Genomic DNA, 12596 nt, shown 5'->3' with positions numbered 1-12596 from the left:
AAATTGTAAAAAATTATGACTAATTACTCACTCAACGCACTGTAACTTGGGGTGTCTTTACACACCAGATATAATCAGTTCTTCAATGTACTTTTCTTCCCCAAGCCTGACTCTCACACCATCTCTTCTCCCTCTGCCACAGCCTCATCTTGCCCCTCCGGCTGGGAGTCAGCTTGGGCCACCACCTCTCCCCCCTCCTCCTCCTCGGCCTCACGGGTGTGGAAGACGAGCTCCCCTCCCTGGATGACCTGCTCGGAGGTGGGTTGCCAGGTTGTGGTAACAACTTCCCCCACGGCGGTGGCTCCTGCAGCAGCAGCGTACTGCTGGTAGAAGTCCGAGTCAGCCTGGAACATGACCAGAGCCTGGGCTGTGTGGATTCGCACGTGTTGGGCCAGTGAACTGGCATCCAGGAACTTGTCACCGCACGAGTCGCACGCATACAGGATCTGAGTGTTGGGGTCTGGGAAGGACAGAGAAGACTGATGGTGAGGATTTACAGTATGTGTATAAGGAAGTATAATCTATAGTCCCAGACTTTATTGTGTGTTATCCTCGATGATTTTATTCATGTGCATGAATGGCTTTTTAAGTTTTATGTGTGCTTGTTTTTTTTAAATGGTCGAATTAATAAACAAAAAAAATACTGATATTACATTCCGTGTTATCCAAGTGATGAATAGTAATAGCTGATCAAAGCTGTGTTGGCCAGTCTCACCTGCTTCCTGCACCTTCTCCACAGCCTTGGTGATCTCTGCTTTTAGAGCCTCCGTCTCGTCTGCTGAGACCGGTGAAGCCACAGGCACCACTGGAAACAGACAGAATCCATAGAAACGTTCACAACAGGAGAATTTTCTTCATTATTCCGAGTCCATTTCTTTATTACTCTCACACAGCCACATTCCRTTCATCTCATTCCTATTAGTCACATCCATTGCATACCACCATTCTCCTCCCCCTATCTGAACTTCATTACCCAGCATGCTATTGGTCTGACCTGTCAGCTGGGCCACAGCGCTGCCAGCCAGGGCCTCTGTCGCCAGGGTGACGATGTCCTCAGTGGTGACGGTGACGATGTTGATCTCGTTGTCGTCCATCTCCGAGGCCGACCCACCGTGAAACTCATCACCCCCGTCGTCGCTGTCGCCCCCGGTAACCACCAGGCGCTTCATCCCAGCCTTACCCTGGTGGACGGTCTTGACGTGGGAGCGCAGGTTGTCAACGCGGTTGAACCCGCGGCCGCACTTGTCACACAGGAAGGGCTTCTCTCCTAGGGGATGGTGGGATGAAAAAATGACTTGAAGGGTGAATGTAGACTAATGTTATACTTCAGGGTAAGGAGGTTGGAGGGACACTAAAGACAGAGGGGATATAATGTACCCAGATACCCAACAGCTTTGTTTTCTTCACTGGAAATATACCTATATTCCATTTTTTTTTTACATATTATATACTATTTTTTGACTATCCATTAACCTAATGTACAGAAGCAGACATAGAAAGACGCCTGAGCAGAGTCCCAAATTCAGTTTTTCAGGGAAAACGGAAGTTAGGTTGAAAATAATGTTTCCCTGAAAACCAGAAAAAAATCTGCCTTCTGTCAACGTCGCTAAGGGTGACTATACATTAATATCCACTACTCCCAGGGAACCTCACTTTCTGCTCACTCACAATGGTACTTCCTACCTGTGTGAATGATGATATGCTTGGAGAGATCCCCAACGTTGACAAACGCCTTGTTGCAGATGTGACACTTGTGTGGCCGGATGTTATCATGGTGACGGATGTGATTGGCCAGCTGACTGGACTGGACAAACCTGAAGTCGGAGAGAGGACATAAACGGCTCTGTTATATCAATAGGATCATACTGTGTGCGTGTGTCTGTTTACCTTTTGCCACAGCGGTCGCAGACATAGGGCTTCTCTCCGGTGTGCTGGCGGACATGAGCGATGAGTGAACTGGCCTGGGTGAACCCCTTCCCACAGATCAGACACAGACATGGCTTCTCCCCTACAGGAGACACACACATACTACAGTTACATTACAGTCTCTAACCTATGATGAACTGCACAGGCATTTCCTGTTATTTTTGCACATGTTTATGTTACACACATGTTAAGGCTACACAGTACAAAGCAAGAGGTAAATGTGAACAGTCATATAAATCAATTTCTAGGACTGTTACCTGTGTGTATGCGCTCGTGTCTCTGTAGCGCCCCGGGGTCGGAGAAAGCTCTCTGGCAGTGCATACAGATATAGGGCTTCTCCCCACTGTGAACACGCAGGTGTCTCTTCAAATTCCCTGGGAAACAAAACTACAGTTATATACCAATACGAAGACCAGAGACTAGTATATATATATATATATATATATATCAACACAGAGAGAGACCAGGGCCTGTGTTCATAAAGTGTGTAAAAGTAAGAGTGCTGATCTAGGATCAGGTCCTCCCATGTAATCTTATTCATTAGAACAATTAATCTTCTCCTTTCCCCCTTCTGATAACCAGGTGGCGAATCGCATCTCTGCATGTCTGGCAGACATATCAGTGTGGATGACGGATCACCACCTCAAGCTGAACCTCGGCAAGACAGAGCTGCTCTTCCTCCCGGGGAAGGACTGCCCGTTCCATGATCTCGCCATCACGGTTGCCAACTCCATTGTGTCCTCCTCCCAGAGTGCTAAGAACCGTGGCGTGATCCTGGACAACACCCTGTCGTTCTCAACTAACATCAAGGCGGTGACCCGTTCCTGTAGGTTCTTGCTCTACAACATTCGCAGAGTACGACCCTGCCTCACACAGGAAGCGGCGCAGGTCCTAATCCAGGCACTTGTCATCTCCCGTCTGGATTACTGCAACTCGCTGTTGGCTGGGCTCCCTGCCTGTGCCATTAAACCCCTACAACTCATCCAGAACGCCGCAGCCCGTCTGGTGTTCAACCTTCCCAAGTTCTCTCACGTCACCCCGCTCCTCCGCTCTCTCCACTGGCTTCCAGTTGAAGCTCGCATCCGCTACAAGACCATGGTGCTTGCCTACGGAGCTGTGAGGGGAACGGCACCTCCGTACCTTCAGGCTCTGATCAGGCCCTACACCCAAACAAGGGCACTGCGTTCATCCACCTCTGGCCTGCTCGCCTCCCTACCTCTGAGGAAGTACAGTTCCCGCTCAGCCCAGTCAAAACTGTTCSCTGCTCTGGCACCCCAATGGTGGAACAAACTCCCTCACGACGCCAGGTCAGCGGAGTCAATCACCACCTTCCGGAGACACCTGAAACCCCACCTCTTTAAGGAATACCTAGGAAAGGATAAAGTAATCCTTCTAACCCCCCCCCTTAAAAGAGTTAGATGCATTATTGTAAAGTGGTTGTTCCACTGGATATCATAAGGTGAATGCACCAATTTGTAAGTCGCGCTGGATAAGAGCATCTGCTAAATGACTTAAATGTAAATGTAGAATCAGTGTTGCCTTTTAGATCATAATTAATAAGATTACATGGACAGTGAGGGCCTGATCCTAGATCAGAACTCCCACTCTCTGAGACGCTTAATGACTAAAAGCCCAGAAGTCTGGTGTTACCTGAGGTGGTGAACTGTTTGCCACACTCTTTACACTTCAGAGGGCCGTCTGTGATGTGGATCTTCAGGTGAGCCTTTAGATTCCCAGTCTGTCCAAACAGAGGAATAGCCAGGTTAGAGTACAGTTCAACATTTCAATGCAAGGATAGAGAGAAACTATATACAGGGTTGTACAAAAACACTACAACATCTATCAGTGTAGTCGTGTTTTAGTAGTGGTCCTAACCTGGTTGAACCGCTTGTCGCAGTGCGGACACCTGTGGCCCTTGTCGGCATCATGTGTCTCCAGGTGGCGCATTTTGGCAGTGGGGTCGGAGAAGGCCCGGTCGCAGTAGTCGCAGTGGTACGGCTTCTCGCCGCTGTGCACCAGCATGTGGCGCTTCAGGTTGCCAGACGTGGTGAAGAGCTTGCCGCAGTCCCTGCAACTGTATCGGGCCTCGCCCGTGTGACGCTTCCGGTGCAAGTTGAGCAGGCTGATCTGCCGGTAGCTCTTCCCACATGAGGAGCAGCAGTAAGGTTTCAGGGGGCTACGGAGAGAGAGACATAAGATATATTTAAGTAAGATATAGCTACTTATATTTACTTATACTTACTCAGGTGTTGAGAGGTTCGAGAGGATGTTGATGTAATGAAACTCAGATTTTTATGACTGTCTTGATTTTAATTCACTATCAATTTGATCATCGTTATTATCAACAAGTTACAAGGGGATGTGTTGCACAAATCGCCTCGTTCATACAAAGTCTTGTTTTTGAACATTAAGAGAGGGTAGATCTCTTCAAGCAAATCTAAAATAAGAAAGTAAACCAATCATTCCTGTAAAGAGAACATCAACAAGGCCCCAGAAATAGGACAACGGGAATGGTTTGTCAATATGCCCAAGAGAAAGACAGGTGATGAGCTTGATACGAACCTGTGTGTTTTCTCGTGAGCCTTGCAGGCAGCCGGGTCTGAGAAGGCCTTGTGGCAGTCACGGCAGCTAAAAGGTTTCTCTCCTGTGTGAATGCGAATGTGTCTCTTGAAGTTCCCCGTGTGGGTGAACTTCTTTCCACAGTCCTAGAAAATACATGGCACGTAAGTAAAAAATGCGCAACCCCCAATTACATGAGTGTAAATGCAATATCCTCTATTTGATAGGAAAACATACAAACACAGTTTAAAACAATAAGTCCTCTAATAGGGAATGGATCATGAAAAAACATTCAAGCTGATAATTTCCATGTTTAATCACAGTGTGCAAAGTAACCACACACATAAACAAGCACACGGTTCTCACCTCACACTTGTGAGTCACAGAGCCGTAGGACCGTGACTCGGTGCGGTCGGTGACAGCACCCAACCGTAGCCGATTCCTCTCCTCTCCGCTCTCCGTCCCCTGGCCATCTTCTCCCTCATCTCCTTCATCCTCCTGCTCGTCTACTTCTTCACCACCTCCCTCCTCTTCCTCCTCCTCCATCTCACCCTCCTCCACCTCTTTTTTCTCTTCATTTACTGTCTTTGGTGCGCTACTCCCCTCATTGGAGTCATTATCTATGAATAGGAATTGCATAACCATCAGACACTGCGGCCCACTGCAGTCAAATATTTAGAAAATATAGCCTTCCATCTTCCCTTCCTTGAAGTAGTCACTGATCCGACATGATTGGATAGGAGAAAGCAAGGTAGCTTTAACCTATCCAGTCATGGCAGATCTGTAATTACTTCTAGGAAGATCAGTCAATCTGTTTGTTTACCCTGTGAGAGGTTGCGTCGAGGAGCTCTCCTTGTCCTTCTTCTCCTGGTGCTCATGTAAGACCTACCGGCTGCAGACTTGAATGGCAACTCTGTAAGTACAAAATAAATCTTCATCAGCACAGCAATATCAAACATACAGACCATCAATGAAAAGTATGAAGACAAATTATTCACATACTGGGCGTGTAGTCCGCATCCGAGGGGTCATCCTGAAACTCAGGCACATCTTTGGCGGCGCTCTCCACCTCCTCACTTTCAGCTGCAGCTTTTCTCTGTGTGGCGTGGGTGGAGGTTTTYGGGGGTCTTCCTCTCCCCGGGGCCTGTTTGTCTGGGGTCTTTCTGGAAATCTGCCCATCGTCGGGGGTGGTCTCCTTCGGGTCCTCCTGAACGCCCTTTGGCCCTTCATCCTCTGCTGAGGGGTTTGGGATTTCCTCGTCATGTGACCTTGTCRCTGACGGCTCCTTCTCCGTGTTTTGCTCTCCTTCCTCAATCTTGTCTTTATGGTTTGGAAGAAATGATGGGTGAGAACAATATTAACCAGAAAATGTCAATTTCCTGAAGAAAATCAGTGTGCTTGCTTCAGCTGTCCCAAAAGAAAGTACTGATAACATTAGTGGTCTTGTTAAAGCGAGCATGCTAATGACTGTGTACTAATAACCACTGTTTGTGAACTGATCTGTACTGTACTCACGGTCAATTAAGTCTTGTGTTGTCTGGGATGATGTGGAGACTGCCAGAGACTGGTAGGCAGAACAGGCATTGACTATCTCCTGCATCTGCAGGAACGTGGCCACCGCCACCACATCCTCCACATTCTGAGGACTCAGACTCAGCTTGGCCGTGTACATGAACTCAAGGACTTGGCCCAGACCTGTAGAATACACAGGGATGGATCCATGAGCCATGCTGTGACTGAGGCAGATAACCTAAGCATGATGTTGAACATGGTCTTGGATATTAGGGTAAAGCAAATAATTCAGTGTTTTCCCTCCATATATTTCTGTCTTAGGTGGGAAATACCATAATTCGTAATAGTGTTATCATTTTCGAACAAGACTTTTAAGGGCAACAGCAGACATCCACTTATTGCAGACATCCTAACTAATCAACCAGGGAAAGGCTTATGTACCTGCTGCGTTGCTAATATCCAGGTGCACCACATCCTTCTGGTCCAGGAAGAGGGTGCGGAAGTAGGCGCTGCAGGCAGCCAACACAGCCTTGTGGGCCTTGAAGTCCTCCCCGTCCACCACGAAGGTACAGTCACAAAGCAGGCCCAGCTGACGCTGGTGATTGAGCTGTTCCAAAACCTTGCCACTGTGCCAGGGAAAGTCCATCCTGGAGAGTGGGCGCCTTGGGAAGCTATTGACACAGTGGATAGAGTTACAGTTTATTTTACTTAGTCAAGCAGGTGAGGCAACACATTACCACTGTCAAACTAACCTACATGTTTGGAACTTTAAACAAAAACATGTCTGGAAAGGGGATTCGTTATTGCTATTTTATTGTGTTACTATTTTGTTTTTATCATTTTGTTAATTTCTTACTTTTTAACTGTATAGTTGGGAAAGGGTTTGTAAGTTAGTATTTCACGGTAAAGTCTACACTTGTTGTATTCAGCACATGTGACAAATACAATTTGATTCTCACTTAAAACATGACTAATAATTATGATACAATCACACACGGTTGGTTTATTTCTCAGTGCATTTATCATATGTAATTTAATAATTTGACATTTCCTGACAACTAAATAATTGGGGGCTCACAAGATATAGAGCCCCACAGTGGAGGTTTCATAATACCCATAAAACCTAGCAGTCAAACAGGGAAACAGTTCCAATTGTATTTCCGCCATAAATTTTTCCCATAAGGGACTTCAGAAACACTTAAAATAGGGGCGTAGGCTTACCCTGGCGTGATGTATTGATAACCATGTAAATCTCTCTGTAAATCTCTCTCGGACAAGGTGACTCTTATCAATATATTAATCTCTATTTACTCTCAGATTCAAAAATGCTAATTAGCATCAAAGTAGACATCATCTCTAGCTGACGCCTTTGCTAACAGGTATTGTGTCAATTTAAAACTTGCACAAGACCATTCACAGAATTGTCAAGTAAATTTTTTTAGCCAATTTATTGATGACTAAATTTAGCTAACATTAGATAGTTAATCCAGAGATTCATACCTTTGCCTTGATTTGGTAGTCTCGTCCAGATCATCATGGCATTTGTAGTTTTTTATGATAGCCCCATTAGCAGATAATAAGCATTTATTTTTTTGGGTGGTGAATATATTTATAAAAGGCACCTTAGAGAGATTTCCACAGTTATCAACACGTCACGCTTGGGTAAGCCTACACAAATCACAGCTCTTATTTGAAATGTTTCTAAAATCCACTATGGGGACAAATAAATGGTGGGAAAACGATTGGAACCATTTCCCTGTTTGACTGGTAGGTTTTATGGGTATTATGACTCATTCTGTGGTACTCTATGGTGTTGTTGTTTTATAGAAATTATAGCAATGCAATATTAAACTTATCAAAAAGAAGTCAGAGTTGGCCTATATCGACAATTGACTGTTTAAAAGTCCTAGCTTAACCATCGATGCGACAGACTTTACACCAATGGTGCGCAAATCATTTGTCATTTAAGGAATTTCATAAATAATTTTTTTGACGATGCAGAAGATTGATTACGAATCCTATATCCTTCTACCCTCGCTATCCGGGATTAATTTAGCGTGTCTAGACATGCATGTTTTGGACAAACAAGATGGCGTTTGGCTATAGAGAGGCCTTTCTTTCTGCTAGTCCTTAGAGCCTCGTTCTGTACTTTAAGCATACGCCATCTTTCAAAAGCATTGCATTAAAATTACCTCTCGAGAATCGCAGAGTTCTCCACTCCAAACGCTTGTTATGTTGTTGTTTCGTAATATTTTCCCACAATCCGTTGAATTCGTTCAATCGAGTTTTTCGGTGATCGATCTAGCCCCACAGACTCGATTCACCACCATCTTCCACTCTCTGATCGATTGATAGTGGCCGGGTGGATAGTTTACATAATGCGCATGCGCAGTTTTATTTCTGAGCGTGGAATGGTGTTAAAAATGGCCATGTGATGGCGCACTAAACCTGATCGTATTCAAGATGGTTCTCACAGTAAGAATTTATTTCACTACTACGTTGTGCCCAAACTTGTATATGTTCTTTTAATACTCAATAATAACATGCTAAAAACAATGAACATCTTAGGTGTAAATGTTTGAAAGTGGTAAGACAATTGAAATTTAGCTATGGCCATTCTGTGTGGTGTGCACTTTTTCTTTTTTCTGACACTGGCCTAGGTCTTCTGAGCCATGAATAGACAAACATGAAACATCATACATTGATGCACACAAACGTTTATATTCTCTAAATGAAAAATCAATCAACTACTTTATTCACACAACTATTACAATGTACAATGGTAGCAGTATCTGTAGAGTTCAGTAGAAGAAGCAATAATTAGTTGATGGATGGATGGATGGATGTGTGTGTGCAGGCTCGTGGAAAGGGCTGGAGCAGAATAGGTGGAATGGTATCAAATACATCAAACACATGGTTTGATGCCATTCCATTCACACAGCTCCAGCCGTTATTATGAGCCATCCTCCCCCCAGCATTCTCCATTTGTGTGTGTGTGTGTGTGTGTGTGTGTGTGTGTGTGTGTGTGTGTGTGTGTGTGTGTGTGTGTGTGTGTGTGTGTGTGTGTGTGTGTGTGTGTGGTGTGTGTGTGTGTGTGTGTGTGTGTGTGTGGAGGTGATGTGTGATAACTGGGAAAACACAAGAACAAATTAGGCTAACTGTTGTCAATCCAAGGCAGCTATTGGAGGATGTGGTATTTTGAGGAGGTGGTATGGCAGAAGAGGAAGACGTTTAAAAAAACGATCCAGCTTAAAGGGCAGAATGAACATATAATGATAAAGACATGAAATGAGAAAACAGGATATAGCATTACAAAATACAGGCAGTGAGGGAACAGGGGTCATGGCTCATGGGAGAGTCCAGTCTGTCTTCTTAGATCTTGATCTCAGTGCGGAAGGTCTGTGTGAGCTCATGCTTGGATGGGTTTCTACGGGCCTTGACTGTTAGCGTTCCCTCGGTGCCCAATGATGATGTCACAGAGGTGGGGTCCACATCCTCAGGCAGCTGGCACTTGTGGGTGAAAGTGTTCATCACTGTGCCATCCGCTGCCAACTGTTGAAGTGAAGATAGACATGAGAAAATGACCAAGATAAAATTCTCAAAATCACAGAGAATTTAGTTGTCACTAAAAAGAGATATGCCCACCTTTTCTGCATGTACTTCGATCTGGTTGTTGGAGGTGGTGACAATGACGTCCTCTGGAGAGAAGTCTTGGACGTCCACTGTGAACTGGTAGCTGTCTCCCATTGTCTTGATCTTCCCTGCTGTCCCTGTCCGACCTGGAAACACAACCAAGACATATGGTAATGTGCTTACTGAGAGCTATCCATTCTTGACTGGTTGAGTGCAGCCCAATCAGTCTTATCCTTAGATAATAACTAAGATGAGCATTCTTACTTAACCTTAGATGCACCTTAAAAACATTCATATGTAAAATAAATTCACACACAGTCCAAAGGTTTGGCCTGTTTATTGTCTATGCATTAATTATTTAAAAAAAGTGTTGTGTTAGAATGTAAATTAGTTAACGTGTGTCCCCAAATTGGAAATGAGCATTTAGCTGTGTGAGCTGCCTGTGTGCCTCTTACTTGTTTGCTTTGGCTACATGATGGCCAGTTTGACAGTGTATGTGTATGCTGGTTAATATGCAACAGTCTGGCCCGTCCTCTCCTAGGCCTCATCCCAGTCATTCTCTGTGTGTGGGGTCACGGCGCTGGCAGTGTGTCCAACATCCCCCCTCCCATCCCGCCCTGTCTTCCCTCCATCGGCAGACACCTCCTCCTTTTCCAGAGGCACGGGCATACCAGTCACAGCACCAACATACCCTGCTCTGCCCTACTGCTACTACCCACCAAACAACCCTCCCATTTTCCCTGTGTTGTCCTGTTGAGAAGCTGTCGGGTCAAACACATGGAAGCACATGCGCGCAGAGCCTTAAAAGAGAGTTCAGCAGGCAATCTACACACATGAATACACGTGTGTGACACATCTAATACAGCATGAATTATCCACAGACAATTTCATTCAGCAATGGCATTTGATACTATATGTATGGAATAAGTAGAATATTACAACCTAATATATCATGTATAGCTATATATATATGTTATGCTGGTCCACAATTGGGAATTCATGTAAAATCAACTCACTGGGAAATCCCAAGGCATCCGTTCCAGGACGCATGAAAGAGCCAAAGTCCTCTGCAAAGAGCCCCCTGCTCTTCTCCATGTATGGGTTGTTGGAGGATGAGGAGGAAGAAGAGGTCTGCTGGAAGCTGCGCTCCGATCGGTAGGCAGAGGAGTTGGTCACACTCATTGATGGCTGTCTGCCTGAGAGGTGGGAAAAGGATCCGCTTTTTAAAGGGAGAGCGAGAGAAAGGGAAGATATCCTTGTTGTTCAGTCTTTGCCCAGTCCACTCAGTTTACATCAGGGGGAAGTGGGCAGATCTTCGGGTAGTTCGTAAAATGCTATCTTTACTTTCCCACTGTTTAAAAATGTGTGTCTGTGTCTGTCTTTTGGATAAGTGTGTCGGTTAAGTGTGTCCACGAGCATAGCCAGTCAGTCACACATACAGGCTCTTATATATTTGGATCCAAGCTATGTTTTTTTTCTGTGTGTGGTGGGGGTCACGTGTGCGTTTCTGAAGGATAACAGTGAGCTATATTTATCATGTGAGGGAGAGAGAGAGCGGGTCTGGGGTCGGAAAAGTTATGGGCGATGAGGGCTTGAGGTTAAGAGAGAGAGAGGGGCTCTGACAAAGAGAGAGAGAGAGAGAGAGACGGTGAGAGGAAGGCAAGAGAAGGGGATGAGTCAACAGTTGCCATTCCAGACACTCAATACCCCAAATAGTGATCTACTTCTTTCCTCTACTCTCCCTCTATTAGTTTTTTTTCCTCTGTAAGCATCATTTTCTCTTTTTTGTCATGATATTTGATCATATTGTGAATCAGTGGTTACATAACATGTGCTCTTGGCCATAAAACTTCTGCTGCCTGCTATTCACACACATATTGGTTACAATTGGTGTTATTATACTTATTTCAAGTAATTACTATTACAAAACTAGTGGTAACTAATTTGAAACAATTAGTACTTGAGGTTCATATCTAAATAAAGTAACAACTGTGTATCCGTTTCTAAATATGCTGTTTCTAATGAATTAATAAAGTGCAGCTAACCTGTTGTATTCCTGTCATTTTTTCTTAGTATTTAGGCTACACTGTTCATCTACCCATTTCAATGGGTTGTTTTTTTTACTTCAGAGAAGAGGCAATGTGGAAAGAATGTCCATGAAAACAAAGCCGTTGGTGGAGGACTGATGATTGCACCAGGGATTAGGTGACATTGTTTGGGAGGGCACAGTAGCTATTAATATCTGTAGGGAATTCAGGACATCAATGGAACATTTTTCTGATTGAGTCTCTTTGAGCCACTCGTCAATGTTGATGATGCTTTGCCCGACAAATCAACATTGTCCACTGAAATGGTTGTAAATAACAGTCTGCAATTAATTAACTAATTGACTTACTTTTCTCAGCTTCACTGCTCCTTAATCCACGAGGAGAAGCCCAAAATAATGGATGAATCAAGGGCAATAAAAGTTAAGCTCTGTATGGTCTCTTGCTCTGTCCTTTAAGGTCACGTTGAAGTGACTCCAATTATACAATTTACTGCACAGTGACACTCATATTCCATCCTATCAGTGTAAATGCTAAGTCCACTGCTAATCGTCTAAATCCGGCTCAGCAACTCACCACCTCCCCACAGAGACTGACCATGTCACCAGTCAAGAGACCTGTCTGAGTGGGCTTCTATTCTAGACAGATTAGAGAGTTGGAGAGAGAGGGAGAGGGGAGTGGGGGGGAAAGGGAAAAAGATGAAGGGTGCTGGAGAGGGAGATATTTGGGAAGAGAAACTAACATAGACAGAAAGAGCAGTTTGCCAGAGAAGGAGGGATTGAGAGAAAAAGAGAGAGAGAGGGAGATGGACAGGGAGAGAGAGAGACGGGGAGGGAGAGAGCGAAAGACAGGGAGGGAGGGAGTGTTATCGTTCCCAGCATGTGCTGTTCTGAGGCATTAAGAGAGGGAACGCACATTAAA

The 12596-nt window shown here is 44.8% G+C and overlaps 2 protein-coding genes across 2 annotated transcripts; both read right to left on the bottom strand.

Moving 5' to 3' along the window:
* Window positions 1–91: 91 nt before the first annotated feature.
* On the bottom strand, window positions 92–8353 carry zbtb17 (zinc finger and BTB domain containing 17). Its single transcript, XM_024005812.3, has 15 exons — window positions 8190–8353; window positions 6439–6668; window positions 6001–6180; window positions 5488–5805; window positions 5309–5398; window positions 4852–5105; window positions 4489–4631; window positions 3802–4102; window positions 3577–3664; window positions 2184–2300; window positions 1888–2008; window positions 1684–1814; window positions 995–1267; window positions 716–805; window positions 92–460 (listed from the first exon to the last, which is right to left on the bottom strand). Exons 2-15 carry the CDS (start codon window positions 6641–6643, stop codon window positions 114–116), a joined length of 2658 nt encoding a protein of 885 aa, XP_023861580.1. The 5' UTR covers window positions 6644–6668; window positions 8190–8353; the 3' UTR covers window positions 92–113.
* An 893-nt stretch (window positions 8354–9246) lies between these two features.
* hspb7 (heat shock protein family, member 7 (cardiovascular)) lies at window positions 9247–12113 on the bottom strand. The gene is made up of 4 exons (XM_024006671.2): window positions 12026–12113; window positions 10647–10826; window positions 9643–9776; window positions 9247–9549 (listed from the first exon to the last, which is right to left on the bottom strand). Exons 2-4 carry the CDS (start codon window positions 10810–10812, stop codon window positions 9370–9372), a joined length of 480 nt encoding a protein of 159 aa, XP_023862439.1. The 5' UTR covers window positions 10813–10826; window positions 12026–12113; the 3' UTR covers window positions 9247–9369.
* Between the last annotated feature and the right edge of the window lie 483 nt (window positions 12114–12596).

Source organism: Salvelinus sp. IW2-2015, linkage group LG17 (assembly GCF_002910315.2).
Source record: "Salvelinus sp. IW2-2015 linkage group LG17, ASM291031v2, whole genome shotgun sequence".
Taxonomy (NCBI): Eukaryota; Metazoa; Chordata; class Actinopteri; order Salmoniformes; family Salmonidae; genus Salvelinus; species Salvelinus sp. IW2-2015.
Note: the sequence above shows the minus strand (reverse complement) of the source record. Positions and strands in the feature narration are given on the sequence as shown.